At 53.1% G+C, this 14,981-nt stretch overlaps 1 protein-coding gene across 1 annotated transcript in view; it reads right to left on the reverse strand.

Moving 5' to 3' along the window:
- The window catches only part of MED25 (mediator complex subunit 25), a 12,841-nt gene extending 2,030 nt beyond the window's left edge, over positions 1-10,811 (reverse strand). The window contains exons 1-12 of the mRNA XM_081807919.1: positions 10,613-10,811; positions 10,471-10,516; positions 9,855-9,979; positions 3,165-3,263; positions 2,646-2,766; positions 2,236-2,398; positions 1,949-2,079; positions 1,574-1,661; positions 1,288-1,481; positions 725-853; positions 255-340; positions 118-175 (exon numbers count right to left, since the gene is read on the reverse strand). Coding sequence (XP_081664045.1) covers positions 118-175; positions 255-340; positions 725-853; positions 1,288-1,481; positions 1,574-1,661; positions 1,949-2,079; positions 2,236-2,398; positions 2,646-2,766; positions 3,165-3,263; positions 9,855-9,979; positions 10,471-10,516; positions 10,613-10,746 — 1,374 coding nt within the window. The 5' untranslated portion in view covers positions 10,747-10,811. The remainder of the gene's footprint in view (positions 1-117; positions 176-254; positions 341-724; positions 854-1,287; positions 1,482-1,573; positions 1,662-1,948; positions 2,080-2,235; positions 2,399-2,645; positions 2,767-3,164; positions 3,264-9,854; positions 9,980-10,470; positions 10,517-10,612) is intronic.
- Between the last annotated feature and the right edge of the window lie 4,170 nt (positions 10,812-14,981).

The following is a 14,981-nucleotide window of genomic DNA, read 5'->3' on the forward strand; positions in this document are numbered from 1 at the left end:
GAAGTCAGGAGCAAGGAGCCGAGGCAGGTGGGGGGGGGGAGGGCAGGGAAGGGACGAGGGAAGAGAATGGGACTAGCCGACCGGGAGGGGCGGGCGGTGCTCCCTTGAGCCACTCACCAGCAGCTGCTGCGGGATGAGCTGCATGATCAGCTTCTGAGGCCACTGCTCTGTCTTCCTGGGGGCCAAGGGGAGAGGCGTCAGGAGGATGCAAGCCCAGGTCCACCCAGCCCCCAGCCCTACAGTCAGTCACCTACAAGTTCTCGCCGTGATTCACATAGACCTGGCACGGCAGCGACCGCGTCAGCTTGGTGTTGGCATCCACAGAGGCAGGTTTGGGCTTCTGAGTGGAAAAGCAGAACGTGTCACGGCGAAAAGGGCCCCAGAGCCCGGTCCCCTCAACCTCTCCTGCCCTACCCTGGGAGCCCCAGAGCTCAGGACCTCCCCCAGCTCAAGTCCCACAAGCCCTGGGCCCCTCCTCCAGACCAGCGGTCCCATAACCTCTGTCCCCTCCCTGCAGGGGATCCCCTGAACCCCCGTCACGCCCTGAAACTGAAAACTTTTCAGTGCTTCACGGCAACACAATTCTTACTACCTCCCTGGTCCTGAACTCAAGGCTTCTTGAGACTCTCCTCAAGACCAAAAGTGCCACAGCCTCACAGGGACCCTGGCCCAGCCCCACGTCCTAACAGGCTGTGAGATCCACGTGGCTCCCCGAGCTACTCACCTCCTGCCACTCGAGGACCCCGCTCCAGGCCAGGAGTTTATTGGAGACTGACTGCTGCCCCCCAAGGGCCGGGGCCCCTAGCTGGGCTGGGGAAGGGCCGCTCACCCCGCCTGGGGCCACCGAGCCCGCCTGCCAGAGGGGAGCAAGGAGAGCAGTGGAGCAGGGTCAGACCATCTCCTGGGAGGGGCATCCCAAGAGAGAGACAGACCAGCAGGAAGAACAGAACGCAGGTTCCTTTCTCAACACCACTCGACAGTCCCTGGGACCATAAATGCTCTGACTCCATAGGATCTGAGAACTCTAAGACCCATGGTGCCCCAACTCCCAGGATCCCCTGGACGCCTCTGAACAGTTCACACCCGCCAGGAGCCAAAGCCCCGCCATTCCGTCCCCAGACCCTCTAGTCTCAGTCGTCTGTGGCACCAACCCCGTGAACCCCTGAGGACCGAGGACAACGAGACCCACGTATCCTTACACCCTCCTCAGGAAGGCAAACTGCTAGGCCTCTGCTCGGTCAGCAGCAGACAGGAGTAGGGCAGCGGGGCAGCCGTGCAAGCACCTACCATGGACGGTGCCCCAGGCTGTGCAGTGGGGGCCAGGCCTGGGCCAGGAGCCACAGTGGAGACCAGACTGGGCTGGGAAGCAGGGGGTGGCTTGGGGGCGCCAGGGGGCCCCGGGGGTAGTGGTGGGGCCGGCGCCTGGCTGAAGGGGGGACCCACTCCTGAAGCCGCTTGCTGGAGAGGGTTAATGGGTGAGACTGTGGAAGAGACCAAGAGAAGAGGTGGGGACAGATGTGCAGAGAGGCCCGGCTGACCTCAGCCCACCTCATATCCCCGCCTTGGGACTCACAGCGTGGGCCTAGCCCAGCCTTCTGGTTCTTGGCAGCTTCCACTGCATTCTGGGCCGCCACTTGAGCTGCACTCAGGTTCCCAGGGACCTGGGGGTAGAAGGTGATGAGGACTGCGCACTCCAGTCCGGGTGTCCCGTAGGGTCACGCCACCGTGCCCACCCAAGGCACAGCTGCGCCGGCCATGATATCACAGCAGGATGACTCCCATCACTCCACAGGGATGGCATTCTCTGCCCCCAAGTGTCCCACCCACCTCGGGGTCCCAGCGGAGACTCCCCATCACCCCACAAGCCCAGACATCCAGCTAGGTCTCTCCCAAGAGGCCAGGGCTCCCACAAGGCCCCAGGAGCACATCCCCCTGGCCACATCCATACCTGATACTGCTGGGGGACAGGGGGCAGAGGCTGCTGGGGGGCTGCTGAGAGTGAGGCGCCTGAGGGTGGAGCTGGAGGCAGGGGGACAGGCTGCTTTGGCTGGAGGGGGCCTGGGGCTGAACCACCCCCAACTGAGAGCGAAGGATGGACGACCGAGCCCCCGTGCGAAGGGGTTTGAGAGAGGGGAGAGAAATCCAAGTCAAAAAAAAAGAAAAAAAAGAAATCCAAGTCAGAGGAAGCAGAGGGGGACACCCCCCATTGCCCCACTGCTGGCACTCAGGCCTCACCCGGCAGCACGAGCCCCCGCACCAGCACCATGTGCCGGGGGTCCTGGCTCACATCTGTTGGTGGCTGCAGCGGCTCCAGCAAGGCCGGGGGAGCTGCCTTCTCGAACAGAAGCCTTAGGGCAGGCAGCTTCCGGGGAGACACTATGGAGAAGTGGATCCCTTGCTGCAGGAGAAGAGAGGCGTGGTCAGGGCGGGGCCATCGGGGCCGACCCCCAGGCTACCACACCCACTGGGCCCTAAAACTAAATTCCCATCAGGCTTTGAGACAAGTGACCCTGGGACCTGTATTAGCTGCCTCAGGGGATTCTGGGTTATAGTTCTTCCAAAAGGACATTAGCAGAGCTGGTCACAACTCAGAGGAGTCCAGGCCCCCCTCCCTGAGCTCCTCCCTCAGACTCAAGAGTCCTCACCTCCCCTATCTTCTGCACAAGACTCTCCGTCGTGTACCCAGAGTACGTGGTGCTCTCGACAGCAGGGAGCAGGTACGGGGGCGAGTTACAGATAAGGAGGCAGACGCGGTGTGTCTGGCCGCTGCCAGGGAGAAGGAAAGACATGGAGCAGGTAATAACAGGGGCCCTGAGAAGGGACAGACCCAGGCCCAGGAGAGTGGAAGTACTCCACCCCACAGGAAGTCAGGAGTAACGGCCCCATTTTACAACTGAGAACACTGAGGCCCAAAGAGGTTCCTGACTCCCTCTAAGTTGCCGAGCAGGCAGGGAAAGCAGGAGGCAGACCCAGAGCAGGATCCTCTTCCCGATGAGGACACCCAGACCAGGCATTGGCCAGGGGACACCTCCTGCCTCCCAGCCAGAGCACTCAGGGCTCAGAGCCCACCCACTGCCCCAGCGTGAGGCAGTGGGGAGAGTCCCGCAGCAGACAAAGCCAGGTGGAAAGAGACACAGGGAGCCGCACAGGCTGGGCACACTCACATCTGCTCCCGCATCTTCTTGAAGTCATCGAAGAGCTGCAGGGCCGTGCTGAGGCCTTCTGCGATGAGGCTGCAACTCTCACCACCCCCGCCCATGAACCTGCAGGGGGCGAGGCTGTCAGCCCCAGGGTCCCCTGTGGCACCCCGGGCTGCCACCTCCCAGCCCCCAGGCCACAGTTGAAGAGCCTGCGCCCATGTTGCCCTCCTCCCCACACTCTACCGTGCACTTGGACACACGGACACTGCGGAGTCTCCTGCTCTATCCCCAGTGCCGACGCAACGCCAGGCCTAGTGAATGTGGACAAGGGCTGTTTGTCATCCCCTCTGACAGAGTACCTCTGGCCAGAGGCCCTGCCAGAGCACGGAACAGGGAAAGGCCCAGGACACCTGGCCCATGATCTGGTCCCGTGTCCCTATCCCTCCACACCTCCCCTCGGGGCTGTCTGTTCCACCTTTAAAGCCAGCCCTGGCCGCTGCCCACCCTCCCAGCCAGATATGGGGGCCTCTCTGTCCTCCCAGTGTCAAGGGTTGAATTGTGTCCCCCTCCCCAAGAGACGCTGAAGGTCCTAACCTCCCTTCCCCCATAATCCCAGAATGTGACCTTATTTGGAAACGGGGTATTTATAGAGATAAGGACACTACACTGAGGTCACAGGGTGGGCCCTAATCCAATGTGACCCAGGTCCTTATGGTCAAAACAGGGAAATGTGGATACAGAAACAGACATGCTCAGAAGGAAGACAATGTAGAGACACAGAGAGAACGCCATATGGAGATCGGAGTGACGCTATCACAAGCCAAGGATTGTCTGGGGACACCAGAAGCTAGAAGAGACAAGGACCTTCCCCCACAGGCTCCAGAGGGAGCATGGCCCGCATGGCCCTGCCCACACCTTGATCCTGGGCTCCTGGATCTAAACTGTGTCACTACCTTTCTGTGGTTCTAAGCCAACTAGTTTTTGTTCTTGCTTTTTTAAGATTTTATTTATCTATTTAAGAGAGAGAGCGAGCGAGCACACCCACGTATGAGCAGGGGGAGGGGCAAGAAGCAGACCCCCGCTGAGCGCGGAGCCCAACATGGGGCTCGACCCCAGGACCCTGAGATCATGACCTGAGCCGAAGTCAGACGCTTAACCGACTGAGCCACCTAGGTGCCCTTAAGCCAACCAGTTATTACTACTTTGTTTCGGCAGCCCCAGGAAACTCATACACAGACTCGGGTTTCTCTTCCATCTGATGTGCATACAGGTCACCAGCGACCATCCCACTGGGGCGTGGCTTGGGGACAGCCTCTATGTGAGTGCAGCTGCTGCCACCACAGTTCTCCAGGTCACATGGCTGTGAGGCCGACTCTGCCAAAGGTACATGTGTGCAGACTGGGCCCCTTTCTGGGAGCGTTCAGGATCCTGTCCCCTTAAATTGTGGCCCCCGCACTGGTCTCCTCTCTTACCCCACAGTCTGGCATTAGGGAAGCCTCGGGAAATGTGTGTTAAAATTGAATGGCTAGGGGCGCCTGGGTGGCTCAGTCGGTTAAGCATCTGCCTTCGGCTCAGGTCACAATCCCAGGGTCCTGGGATCGAGCCCTGCATCGGGCTCCCTGCTCGGCGGGGAGCCTGCTTCTCCCTCTCCCTCTGCCTGCCTGCCTACTGATGATCTCTCTCTGTCAAATAAATAAACAAAATCTTAAAAAAAAAAAAAAAAAATTGAATGGCTAAAGGTGTGGAGCTGGCTCAGTCGGTAGGGCATGCAACTCTTGATCTTGGGGTCGGAGTTTGAGCCCCATGTGTGGCATGGAGTTTACATAAACACGTATGTACATAAATACATAACAAAGGGCTGCCAATCCAACCATGTCCATTAAGACCAGAATAAAGCCAAGTTCTCAGCTGGGCATCTGGGGCCCTCCGTGCCCCGGGCTCTGCCCACCTTCCTGCTCCATCCTCCTCTAGGTATAAGTAGTCCAGAATGTCTCACGTGTCCCTGGTCTTCGTAATCTGCCACATAACCAGTTTTCTGCCTCTGCTGTTTGCCATGACCCCACACATCCCTCTTCTGGCCCAGGAGGAAAATCCCTGCTTATCTATCCTTTTTTTTTTTTTTTAAAGATTTTATTTATTTATTTGAGAGAGAGAGAATCAGAGAGAGCACATGAGAGGGGTTAGGGTCAGAGGGAGAAGCAGACTCCCTGCTGAGCAGGGAGCCCGATGCGGGACTCGATCCAGGGACTCCAAGACCATGACCTGAGCCGAAGGCAGTCGCTTAACCAACTGAGCCACCCAGGCGCCCCCTGCTTATCTATCCTATGACCACCCCCACCCCAAGTCCAGCGTCCCCTCCTCCAGGAAGCCTGCCTCAGCTGCCACCTGATTTTAGGGCCCACCCTCAATTGTATCACATGTCACCAGATACTGTGACTTTCAGGCTTCCCTCCACAGCGCACCTGACTCCCAGAGTCAGGGTGGCCTTCAGTGAGGGGGACCAAGTGGTCGGTCTTAGACATCTCCAGCTTGTGTCCAAGCTGCTCAAGGACACACAGGGTCTCAGAGCATGCCTCCTGAATGAGTGAACCACAGCAGCTTGACCCCTCTGCTCCTTTCCCAAACTTCTCAGGCCAACTGTTATCAGTTGCAGGCTTCCGCGCTCTTCTCCCTCTAGCCCTGCGACCCCGAAGCCTGCCTTCCCCCTCTCAGGGCACTCGGGCCCCACCGATGCTCCTTACCCCCACGCCCTGCTCCCAGCCCTCCTCTTCCTTACCACCAAGACTGTTCCACACAAGAACTTGAAGGCCAGAGTTTCAGGGGCAGACCCCAATGAATGAACCAACCCTGCATCCACCCTGCTGTGACTTCCTGTTCCCGAATAAATCAAACCACTATTTTCATGAGACTTTTTGAGCCAAAAGTGTCCTGGTTGGGCCTGGCCGGAAGGCGGGGGGCAGATACGGAGCAACTGCTTCATGGGTGCAGGTCCCGTTTTAGGGGCATGAAAACGTTTTGGGCCTGTGAGATTGCACAGCGTAAACACACTAAATGCCACTGAATTGTTCACTTTAAAATAATCACCTCTGTTATGTGAATTTTATCTCAATTATAAAAAGTAATTTATGAGAGAAAGTGTGATCGACCAATCACTTTGAGATTCTTCTTTTTTTTTTTAAAGATTTTTTTTTTTTATTTATTTGAGAGAGAGAGAGAATGAGAGACAGAAAGCAGGAGAGGGAGGAGGGTCAGAGGGATAAGCAGACTCCCCGCCGAGCAGGGAGCCCGATGCGGGACTCGATCCCAGGACTCCAGGACCATGACCTGAGCCGAAGGCAGTCGCTTAACCAACTGAGCCACCCAGGCGCCCCTCACTTTGAGATTCTAAAACCTTTTTCCTTCCAGGGTGGGTAGGCTGTCTGTTAGGCGCTGAGAGAGATATGGAACACATGTTTTGTCCAGGAAATGAGAACCGCTTGAAAAATGGGGAGCAGAAATAAAATCTGGACAGTGCCAAAATATGTTTTGAATACCACAGAGTTTACGATAAGCCTTAATTCCAAATGAACCCCTCAATGATGCAAATGTGAAGATGAAAGTGCCCTGGTGCCACAGGTGGGCTCTGACTCTTAACTGCTTCCCAGGCTCCTTGCTGATGCCATACCCACATCCCCAGTCTTCGCTGCCTGCCCTCAAGGGGTAATGAGCCCTTGGAAGCCCCCGGAGGTACTGGTCAAAACGAGTGATTGTGAACAGCGACCAGGCTTGACCCGCCCGGCTGGTCGCCCCACTATGGACACCAGCTCCAAGAGGGCCAGGACCTGGCCTGCCTTATGTCCCCAACCCCTCAGGGCCCAGGACAGTTTGCACCACAAACATTTGTTGAAGGAATGAATGAATGAATGAACAGATGGTCACAGTGCTAGGGAGAAGACACTCAGGGCTCCTTCTCCTTCTACCCTATTCTTTCTGATTCTGGGTCACTTGCTGCAGGGGAGGAGGAAAAAAAAAAAACCCGCCCCTCTTGAAAGAAAGGAAATGGAACATCAGAAATAAATCTTCCCAAAGCAAGGACGTTTCAAAAATCACACTGCACGCTTTGTTCCTTACGTTACGGACGTTCTGGGAGAAGATAAGATTTCTTCTCCGAGTGGGAACAAAACCCACAGACTTCCTTTGTGATCTTTGTGCCAGACCACCTGGCAACGTCACAGAAAGTGAATTTAGATGGCTACATAGGACTTGGTAAAACAATGACCACTGCCAATGTTTATCAGCTCATTGGGAGGATTCCGCAGTGAGCACACAGCCTACAAAGCTTTTTCATTTGGCTAAAGGTACAGTGTATTCTAAGTTGATTAAGGAGGAGGTGTGGATATGTGCTGAATGTGCTCAGAAAGCATTTCCCTCTTATCTTCCACATGCTTTGTAAAGACTTATTTACTTATCTATTTTTAAGATTTTTTAAAGTTTTTATTTACTTAAGTTATCTCTACACCCATCGTGGGGCTTGAACTCACAACCCCAAGATCATGCTCTTCCGATTGAGCCAGCCAGGCAGCCCTGGAAAGTTTTAAATAAGGGGGTTTAACTGCTTGTCCTGACACGTCAACACCCACTAGAAGATTTGGTTTCTTAGTGATTATCTTTTCCATGGCTTTCACTCATTTACTTACTGTCAAGGCCTCCTGAGACCTTTTGGGTGCCAGGCCCCAGCTGGAAACAAAAAAGCAGAACACCAGGGACCTAGACATTCACAGTCCAGAGGCATGGGGCTGCGACCGGGGAACAGCTGGGAGTGGCAGGCGCAGGGGAGGGAGCGACTGGCTGTTTGCCAGCACCAGGGAAGGGATACTGGAGTTGGGTCTTGCACCTTATAGTTCACCAGGAAGAATCAGAGTATAAAGTGCATTCTGGGCATTCATTCACGTACTCCCTCATTCCACACAGTTCTCCTAGACCTCCTTGGTGCCAGACCGTGCTCAGTGCTAGGTACTTGAGGGACAGCACACTTGAACTTGGGCCTCAAAAAGCCCCCACTTACCATTATTCAAGTCTTACAACAATCTATCTCAGTGCTTCTCAGCTGGGGTGGATTTTGTCCCCCCAACTCCCCACCCCAGGGGACACTTGACAATGTCTGGAGACATCTCTGTGTGTCACAACTTGGAGGTGGCTCCCGGCATCTAGTGGCTAGAGCCAGGGAGGCTACTGAACATCGGGCACTGCACAGGACAGCCCCCCGCAACAGTGAATTATTTGGCCCAAAGTATCAACAGTACCGAGGTTGGGAAATCCTACTCTGTCCTGACTAGTAGCTCGAATGACCATGAGAGGTCAAACTTGGGTGTCAGCTTCCCAGTGAACGTGTAGCACCCAGTCCAGCACAAACAGCCTGGAACAAAGCAGGCACTCAGCAAACACTTGCTGCATAAACGTATGAAGAGAACAACAGCCATGAACCGGTGCCGCTTAGTGAACTCTAACGCCAGACCAGACCCTGGGCTAGGCAGGATGAAGGCACCGCATGAAGATGAGCTCGTGATTCTCCCAAGAGCACCCGAGATCCGGACTACCATTATCCATTCACAAACCAAGAAACCGAGAACTGACACAACAGCGAACACTAACACAGCACTTAATACATGCCAGGTGGTGTTTTAAGTGGTCACCAACTCATTTAATTTAATTCCCGAAGAATGCATGAAGTCCTGGTAGCCAGGCCCCCCCAGTGATCCCCACCTCCTGGTATTCACACCCTTGGCATTCGTCTCCCCTCATGCTCCTCGCACTGAACAGGACTGCCTTCTATAACAAACAGAACATGGCAGAGGTAATGCTGTGTGACTTCCAAAAGTTGGATCATAAAAACCCTCGTAGCCTCCTCCTCTTTGCTCTCTCTGTTGTGTTGCTTCCTCTGAGATAAGCCGGCTGCCAGGTTAGGAGGACACTCTGCAGCCACAGAGTGAGCCACCTTGAAAACGGATCGGCCAGTCCCTTGGATGACTGCAACCTCATGAGACCCTGAGCCAGAACTATCCAGCTAAGCCAGTCCTGAATTCCTTACTTACAGAAATGGCATGAAATAATCAACGTTTATTGTTCCGAGCCACTAAGTTTTGGGATAATCTGTTATGCAACCCAGAATAAACAATACGATAAATAAGTAAGTACTATAACATCCCCCCTTTAAAGAGATAGGAGATAAGCTACATTAGGCACAAAGGGAGCAGGGACTCCTGGGTCTGGGAGTTCTGTTGTGGTTTAGCTGTGATTTGGTCGCAGGCTGTCTGCACCTGCACTGAGCGGGCAAAGTGAACATTCCAAATCCCATCCAAAGCCCAGAGGGCTCTATCCTGGCCTAGGCCCCACCCCCCTTGCACTCAGGCTTCAGGGGACCCATCTGAAAAAGGAAAACTGGAGTACAGATGAGAAACAGCCTAAGAATGTGGAGAACCTCACAATACGAGATGGGCGCTGGAGCTCAACAGGCCTCCCAAACTGGGAAGATTTTTCTACTTCCACACCGGATGGCAAAACCGCTGAGCACACAGAACCCACCACAGAAGTTGATCTGTGGACAGAAACTATCCCTCTCAGCCCTTCCAGCCACCCAGTGTGAGGGATGGTTTCTGAAGGTCAAACCAAGCCGCCGTCCATTCACGGTCCCTCACAGGGTCCCCCAACGCACCCCAAACACAAGAAAAAGCTCACTTAATGCCATCGAGCCAGGTGACAAACTCATAGGCGCTGCTGGTGGGAGCGTGACACTGTACGTAGGACTCGGGAGCGCAGTCCACCGTGTTGAACACCACGAGGCTGTACTGGGTCCCCCCATACTGGGAGGAGAGGACAGAGGAACTTTTCATCTGGGACCCCAGTCCAGCTCCTTCTCCCTCAGACCCAGGAGGCCGGTCCCCGGCTCCCTCCTCCCTCAGACCCGGGAGGCCGGTCCCCGGCTCCCTCCTCCCTCAGACCCGAGAGTCCCGTCCCCGGCTCCCTCCTCCCTCAGACCCGAGAGTCCCGTCCCCGGCTCCCTCCTCCCTCAGACCCGGGAGGCCCGTCCCCGGCTCCCTCCTCCCTCAGACCCGGGAGTCCCGTCCCCGGCTCCCTCCTCCCTCAGACCCGAGAGTCCCGTCCCCGGCTCCCTCCTCCCTCAGACCCGGGAGTCCCGTCCCCGGCTCCCTCCTCCCTCAGACCCGGGAGGCCGGTCCCCGACTCCCTCCTCCCTCAGACCCGGGAGTCCCGTCCCCGGCTCCCTCCTCCCTCAGACCCGAGAGTCCCGTTCCCGGCTCCCTCCTCCCTCAGACCCAGGAGTCCCAAGACTCACGTCTCCCCCGAAGTCCGTCTCGGCAGGAGGACCACCATTAAAATACCTGTGAGGGTCGGAGGCAAAAGGTCGGGGTCAGGCAAGAAACCCTGGAAAACTAAAGTCGGAGGGCCGGATTGGAAGTCGCGGAAACGGCACTCACTCGATGGCCGGAAGCAGGTAGTGCTTGCGCAGCCCTTCGAAGTAAGGCCCCAGGTTGGCTGTGCCCTCAATCACAAACACCACATCAGCCACGAGGCCCCCGGCTCGGGCCGGGCCTTCCGACCCGGGGACCATGCCCCGCGCAGCAGCCGCCACCGCCGCCACCGCCGCCGCCACCGCAGCCGCTGCGGGATGAGCGGAAGTGCGCCTGCGCCGCGCGTGCACCGGCGTCGGACGTCTTAGCGCCGCTGCTTGACGCGCCTGCGGCCATGTTTGTGCGGGGCAAGGAGGGAGCGTTGGTTCTGTGTCCATCCTCGTTCGTGCCCACCGCGTGCAAGATTAAGAGCATAGCGAACCCCTTCGGAGGCCTGACGGGGAAGACTGAATTATTGTCAGGACTGTGGAGTGACATATACTGAGAGAGGGGCAGTCGGCCGCCATCTTTGAGCGAGGCGCCTGTTCCGACTCTGGTCTCAATCGGAGGGTCAGGAGACCTGGTTGCTATGCAACGCATACGCAGCCTTAGTTTTCTAGGGAGAGATTAGGTTTCTAGTTAAATTTTTTCTGGCGTGGGGAGATGGGGGGGAGGGTCGTGTGAAGGATCCAATCACATCCTCTGAAATGGGTTACTAGGCAACGCTCGAGGTTGCCGTCCACTCGGAGGGGAGTGCAGCTGTTCTTCCCCCTCAAAGAAGCCGAATTCCGACCCAAGTGGCGGTTGCTAGGCAACACCTGATTGTTGTTTTCTGGGAGGGCGGCCAGAAACTGGCCTAGAACATAAATACATTCCAGGTGGATTAAAAATGTAAATGCAACAGATGAAACCTTAAAAATAGCTGAAGGACTAAAGAAACACGCTGTACAATCCTGAAGCCTGGAAAAAGAGTTTATCCTCACAGCAAAGCCAGAAAACGTAAAATATTGATCAATTTGTCCAAAAGACTCCATAAACCCAGGCGCCCCAACAAAATTATTTCTTGGTGTCATCTAACACTAAATCCACAATCAAATCTCCTCAATTCTCTCAAAATGCCTTTTTTCAATTGTTTTATTTGCATCAGAATCCAAAGACCAAACATATTTAGACATTGTATCTCTTAAGTTTCTTTTAATCTAAAGCAGCTCCCATTTTTTTATGCCAGTGTAATTCAACTTTAATAAAATTATAAGGAAGGGGCGCTTGGGTGGCTCAGTTGGTTAAGTGTCTGCCTTCAGCTCAGGTCATGATCCCAGGGTCCTGGGATCAATGCATCAATCTTCCTGCTCAGCGGGGAGCCTGCTTCTCCCTCTGCTGCTGCCCCTGCTTGTGCTCTCTTGCTCTCTTTGTCAAATAAATAAATAAAATCTTTTAAAAAAATAATAAAATTATAAGGAAGATTAAATTGGAGAAAGGAAAAATGATTAACAGGTAAGAAGATTAAAATGCTTCCTAACATTAAAATCTGCCCTGTTAACTAAAAGGAAACCTTTCTTTAGATAAGCTGAATGTATGATTGGTTGTATTAACTGATTTTTTTAAAGATTTTATTTATTTATTTGAGAGAGAGAGGGCACAAGTCGGGGGAGAGGGACATACAGAGAGGGGGAAGCAAACTCCCCGCTGAGCAGGGAGCCCTACCAGGGCTGAATCCCAGGCCCCCAGGATCATGACTTGAGCTAAAGACAGATGTTTACCTGACTCAGCCACCCAGGCGCCCCTAACTGATTTTTAATACATTTCCGTTAATGTATTACAAATGGTAAAAATGAACAATTGAATATTTTAGCCTGGACTTCAGCTTCTGGCATTATGATGGATTAGGTGTTATAATACTGTTTTTGCAACATTGATGGTTTCGTTTTTTTTTTAAAGCAGTTGTCATTTTTTTTTAAGATTTTATTTATTCACTTGAGACACAGAGATACAGAGAGCATGAGCAGGGGGAAAGGCAGAGGGAGAGGGAGAAGCATACTCCCCGCCGAGCCAAGAGCCAGACGTGGGGCTCGATCCCAGGACCCCGGGATCACGACCCGAGCCAAAGGCAGACGCTCAACCATCTGAGCCACCCAGGTGCCCCAACATTGATGGTTTCTTAAAAGATAGACCTCATGGGGCACCTGGGTGGCTCAATTGGTTGGGCGTCTGCCTTTGGCTCAGGTCATGGTCCCAGGATCCTGAGAGCGGGGGTCCTGCTCAGCAGGGAGCCTGCTTCTCCCTCTGCCTGCTGCTTCCCCTGCTTGTGCTCTCTCTCTCTGTGACAAATAAATAAACAAATCTTAAAAAAAAAACATAGATCTAATAAAAGTTCTTCAAGAATCCCTCTACTACTTCCTCCCCCCCCCAAAAAAAAAACAGAGAGGCAAAAATTCACAAAAAAAGAGGACTTTGGAGTAGAACTGCCTGCACAGGGAAGGGGCTGCATTGACATCACCAAGACCCTGAATGTAGCTGTGAATTGGAAAACGGAGCCTTTTTTTCCTGGTAAGCCAGGGCCTCCCAGGGCAGCTCCAGATTGGTAACACTCCTAAAAATCTGCAAAAGTAGACGTAAATGCTCCTCACAGGACTCAGGTCGGTATCAAGTAATGAGTTCAGAGTCAAAGACCACCAGCACAGAAGCAAGGACGGTAAGTTAGAGTCCACAGAAAGAACAATTAACAGATGTGAGATCCCCACTGCCGGGACTCCAAGTCCTGGAATGGTTGAGTTTGTAATGTACCATAATGTGCAAAATGGTGAGAGAAACAAAGGGCATTATCTAAGTTATCTTGTGCTGTGTAACAAATTACCTCAACACTTAATGGCTTAAAACAACACTAATTAGGGGCGCCTGGGTAGCTCAGCCGTTAAGCATCTGCCTTCGGCTCAGGTCCTGATCCCAGGGTCCTGGGATCAAGCCCCACATCAGGCTCCCTGCTCCGCGGGAAGCCTGCTTCTCCCTCTCCCACTCCCCCTGCTTGTGTTCCCTCTCTCGCTGTGTCTCTCTCTGTCAAATAAATAAATAAAATCTGTAAAAAAAAAAAAAAAAAACAACCACTAATTATTTCAGAGTTTCTGCCGATCAGGAATCCAGGCATGGCTTAGCTAGCTCCTATGCTTCTGAGTGTCTCACTGGCTTCAGTCAAAGCATCAGCTAGCCCTGTCATTATCTCAAGGAAGAACTGGAGAAAGATCCGCTTCCATGCTCACTCTTGTCATCGTTGGCGGGATTTGGTTCTTCACAGGCTGTCGGCCAGAGCTTGTCCTCAGTTCCACGGACCTCCCCTTTGCGTGGGTCACAACATAGCATTCGCTACATCAGAACAAGCAAGAGACAGTACTGGCAAGAGAGAGAACGCAAGCAAGATGGAAGTCACAATCTTTATGACTTAATCTCAGAAGTGACATCCCAACATTTCCGATGAATTCCATTGTCAAGAGTAAGTCACAGGTCTTGTGCACACACCAGGAAAGAGAAAAGGTACTGAGTAGCAGGAGGTAGAGATCACTGGGAATCATTTTAGAAGCAGCCTGCTACTAACACAATCACAAAGATCAGCCCATCAGCAAGAAAATATGGAGAAAGAATAAGTGGATTTGAGGAGAAATTTTATATAATTGTTGAAAAAAAAAAAACACAACTCAGTGGGTAATTTAAACAGCCAGCTAAAGAGAGAATTAGTGAACTGAAAGATCAATAAGAAATTACCCAGAATAGGGCGCTTGGGTGGCTCAGTTGGTTGGGCGACTGCCTTCGGCTTAGGTCATGATCCTGGAGTCCCGGGATCGAGTCCCGCACTGGGCTCCCTGCTCGGCAGGGAGTCTGCTTCTCCCTCTGACCCTCCTCCCTCTCATGCTCTCTGTCTCTCATTCTCTCTGTCTCAAATAAATAAATAAAATCTTTAAAAAAAAAAAAAGAAATTACCCAGAATATAATATTAGGAAATGAAAAATATTTTTAAAATTTGAAAATGGATATGGGGGCTAGAAAGAGAAGGTCTAACAATTTTCTAACCTGAGTCAGAAATGGGGAAAAAAGAGAATACAGGACAAACAACTTTTTTTTAAAGATTTTATTTATTTATTTGAGAGAGAGAGAGCACGAGTAGGGAGAGGAGCCAGAGGGAGAAGCAGACTCCCCACTGAGCTTAGAGTCCAACATGGGCTCGATCCCATGACCCTGAGATCATGACCTGAGTTGGACACTTAACAGATTGAGCCACCCAGGCGCCCCAAGGAGAAGCAACATTTTAAGAGTTTATTGCTGTATATTTTCTAGAATTGATTAGAAGTTAAAAAAACAAAACGACTGGGACACCTGGCTGGCTTAGTCCATAGAACATGCAACTCTTGATCTCAGGGTTCTGAGTTCAAGCCCCACGTTGGGCAGAGAGATTACTTAAAAAAAAAAA

Source organism: Leptonychotes weddellii, chromosome 16 (assembly GCF_054177405.1).
Source record: "Leptonychotes weddellii isolate Sample4059 chromosome 16, ASM5417740v2, whole genome shotgun sequence".
Taxonomy (NCBI): Eukaryota; Metazoa; Chordata; class Mammalia; order Carnivora; family Phocidae; genus Leptonychotes; species Leptonychotes weddellii.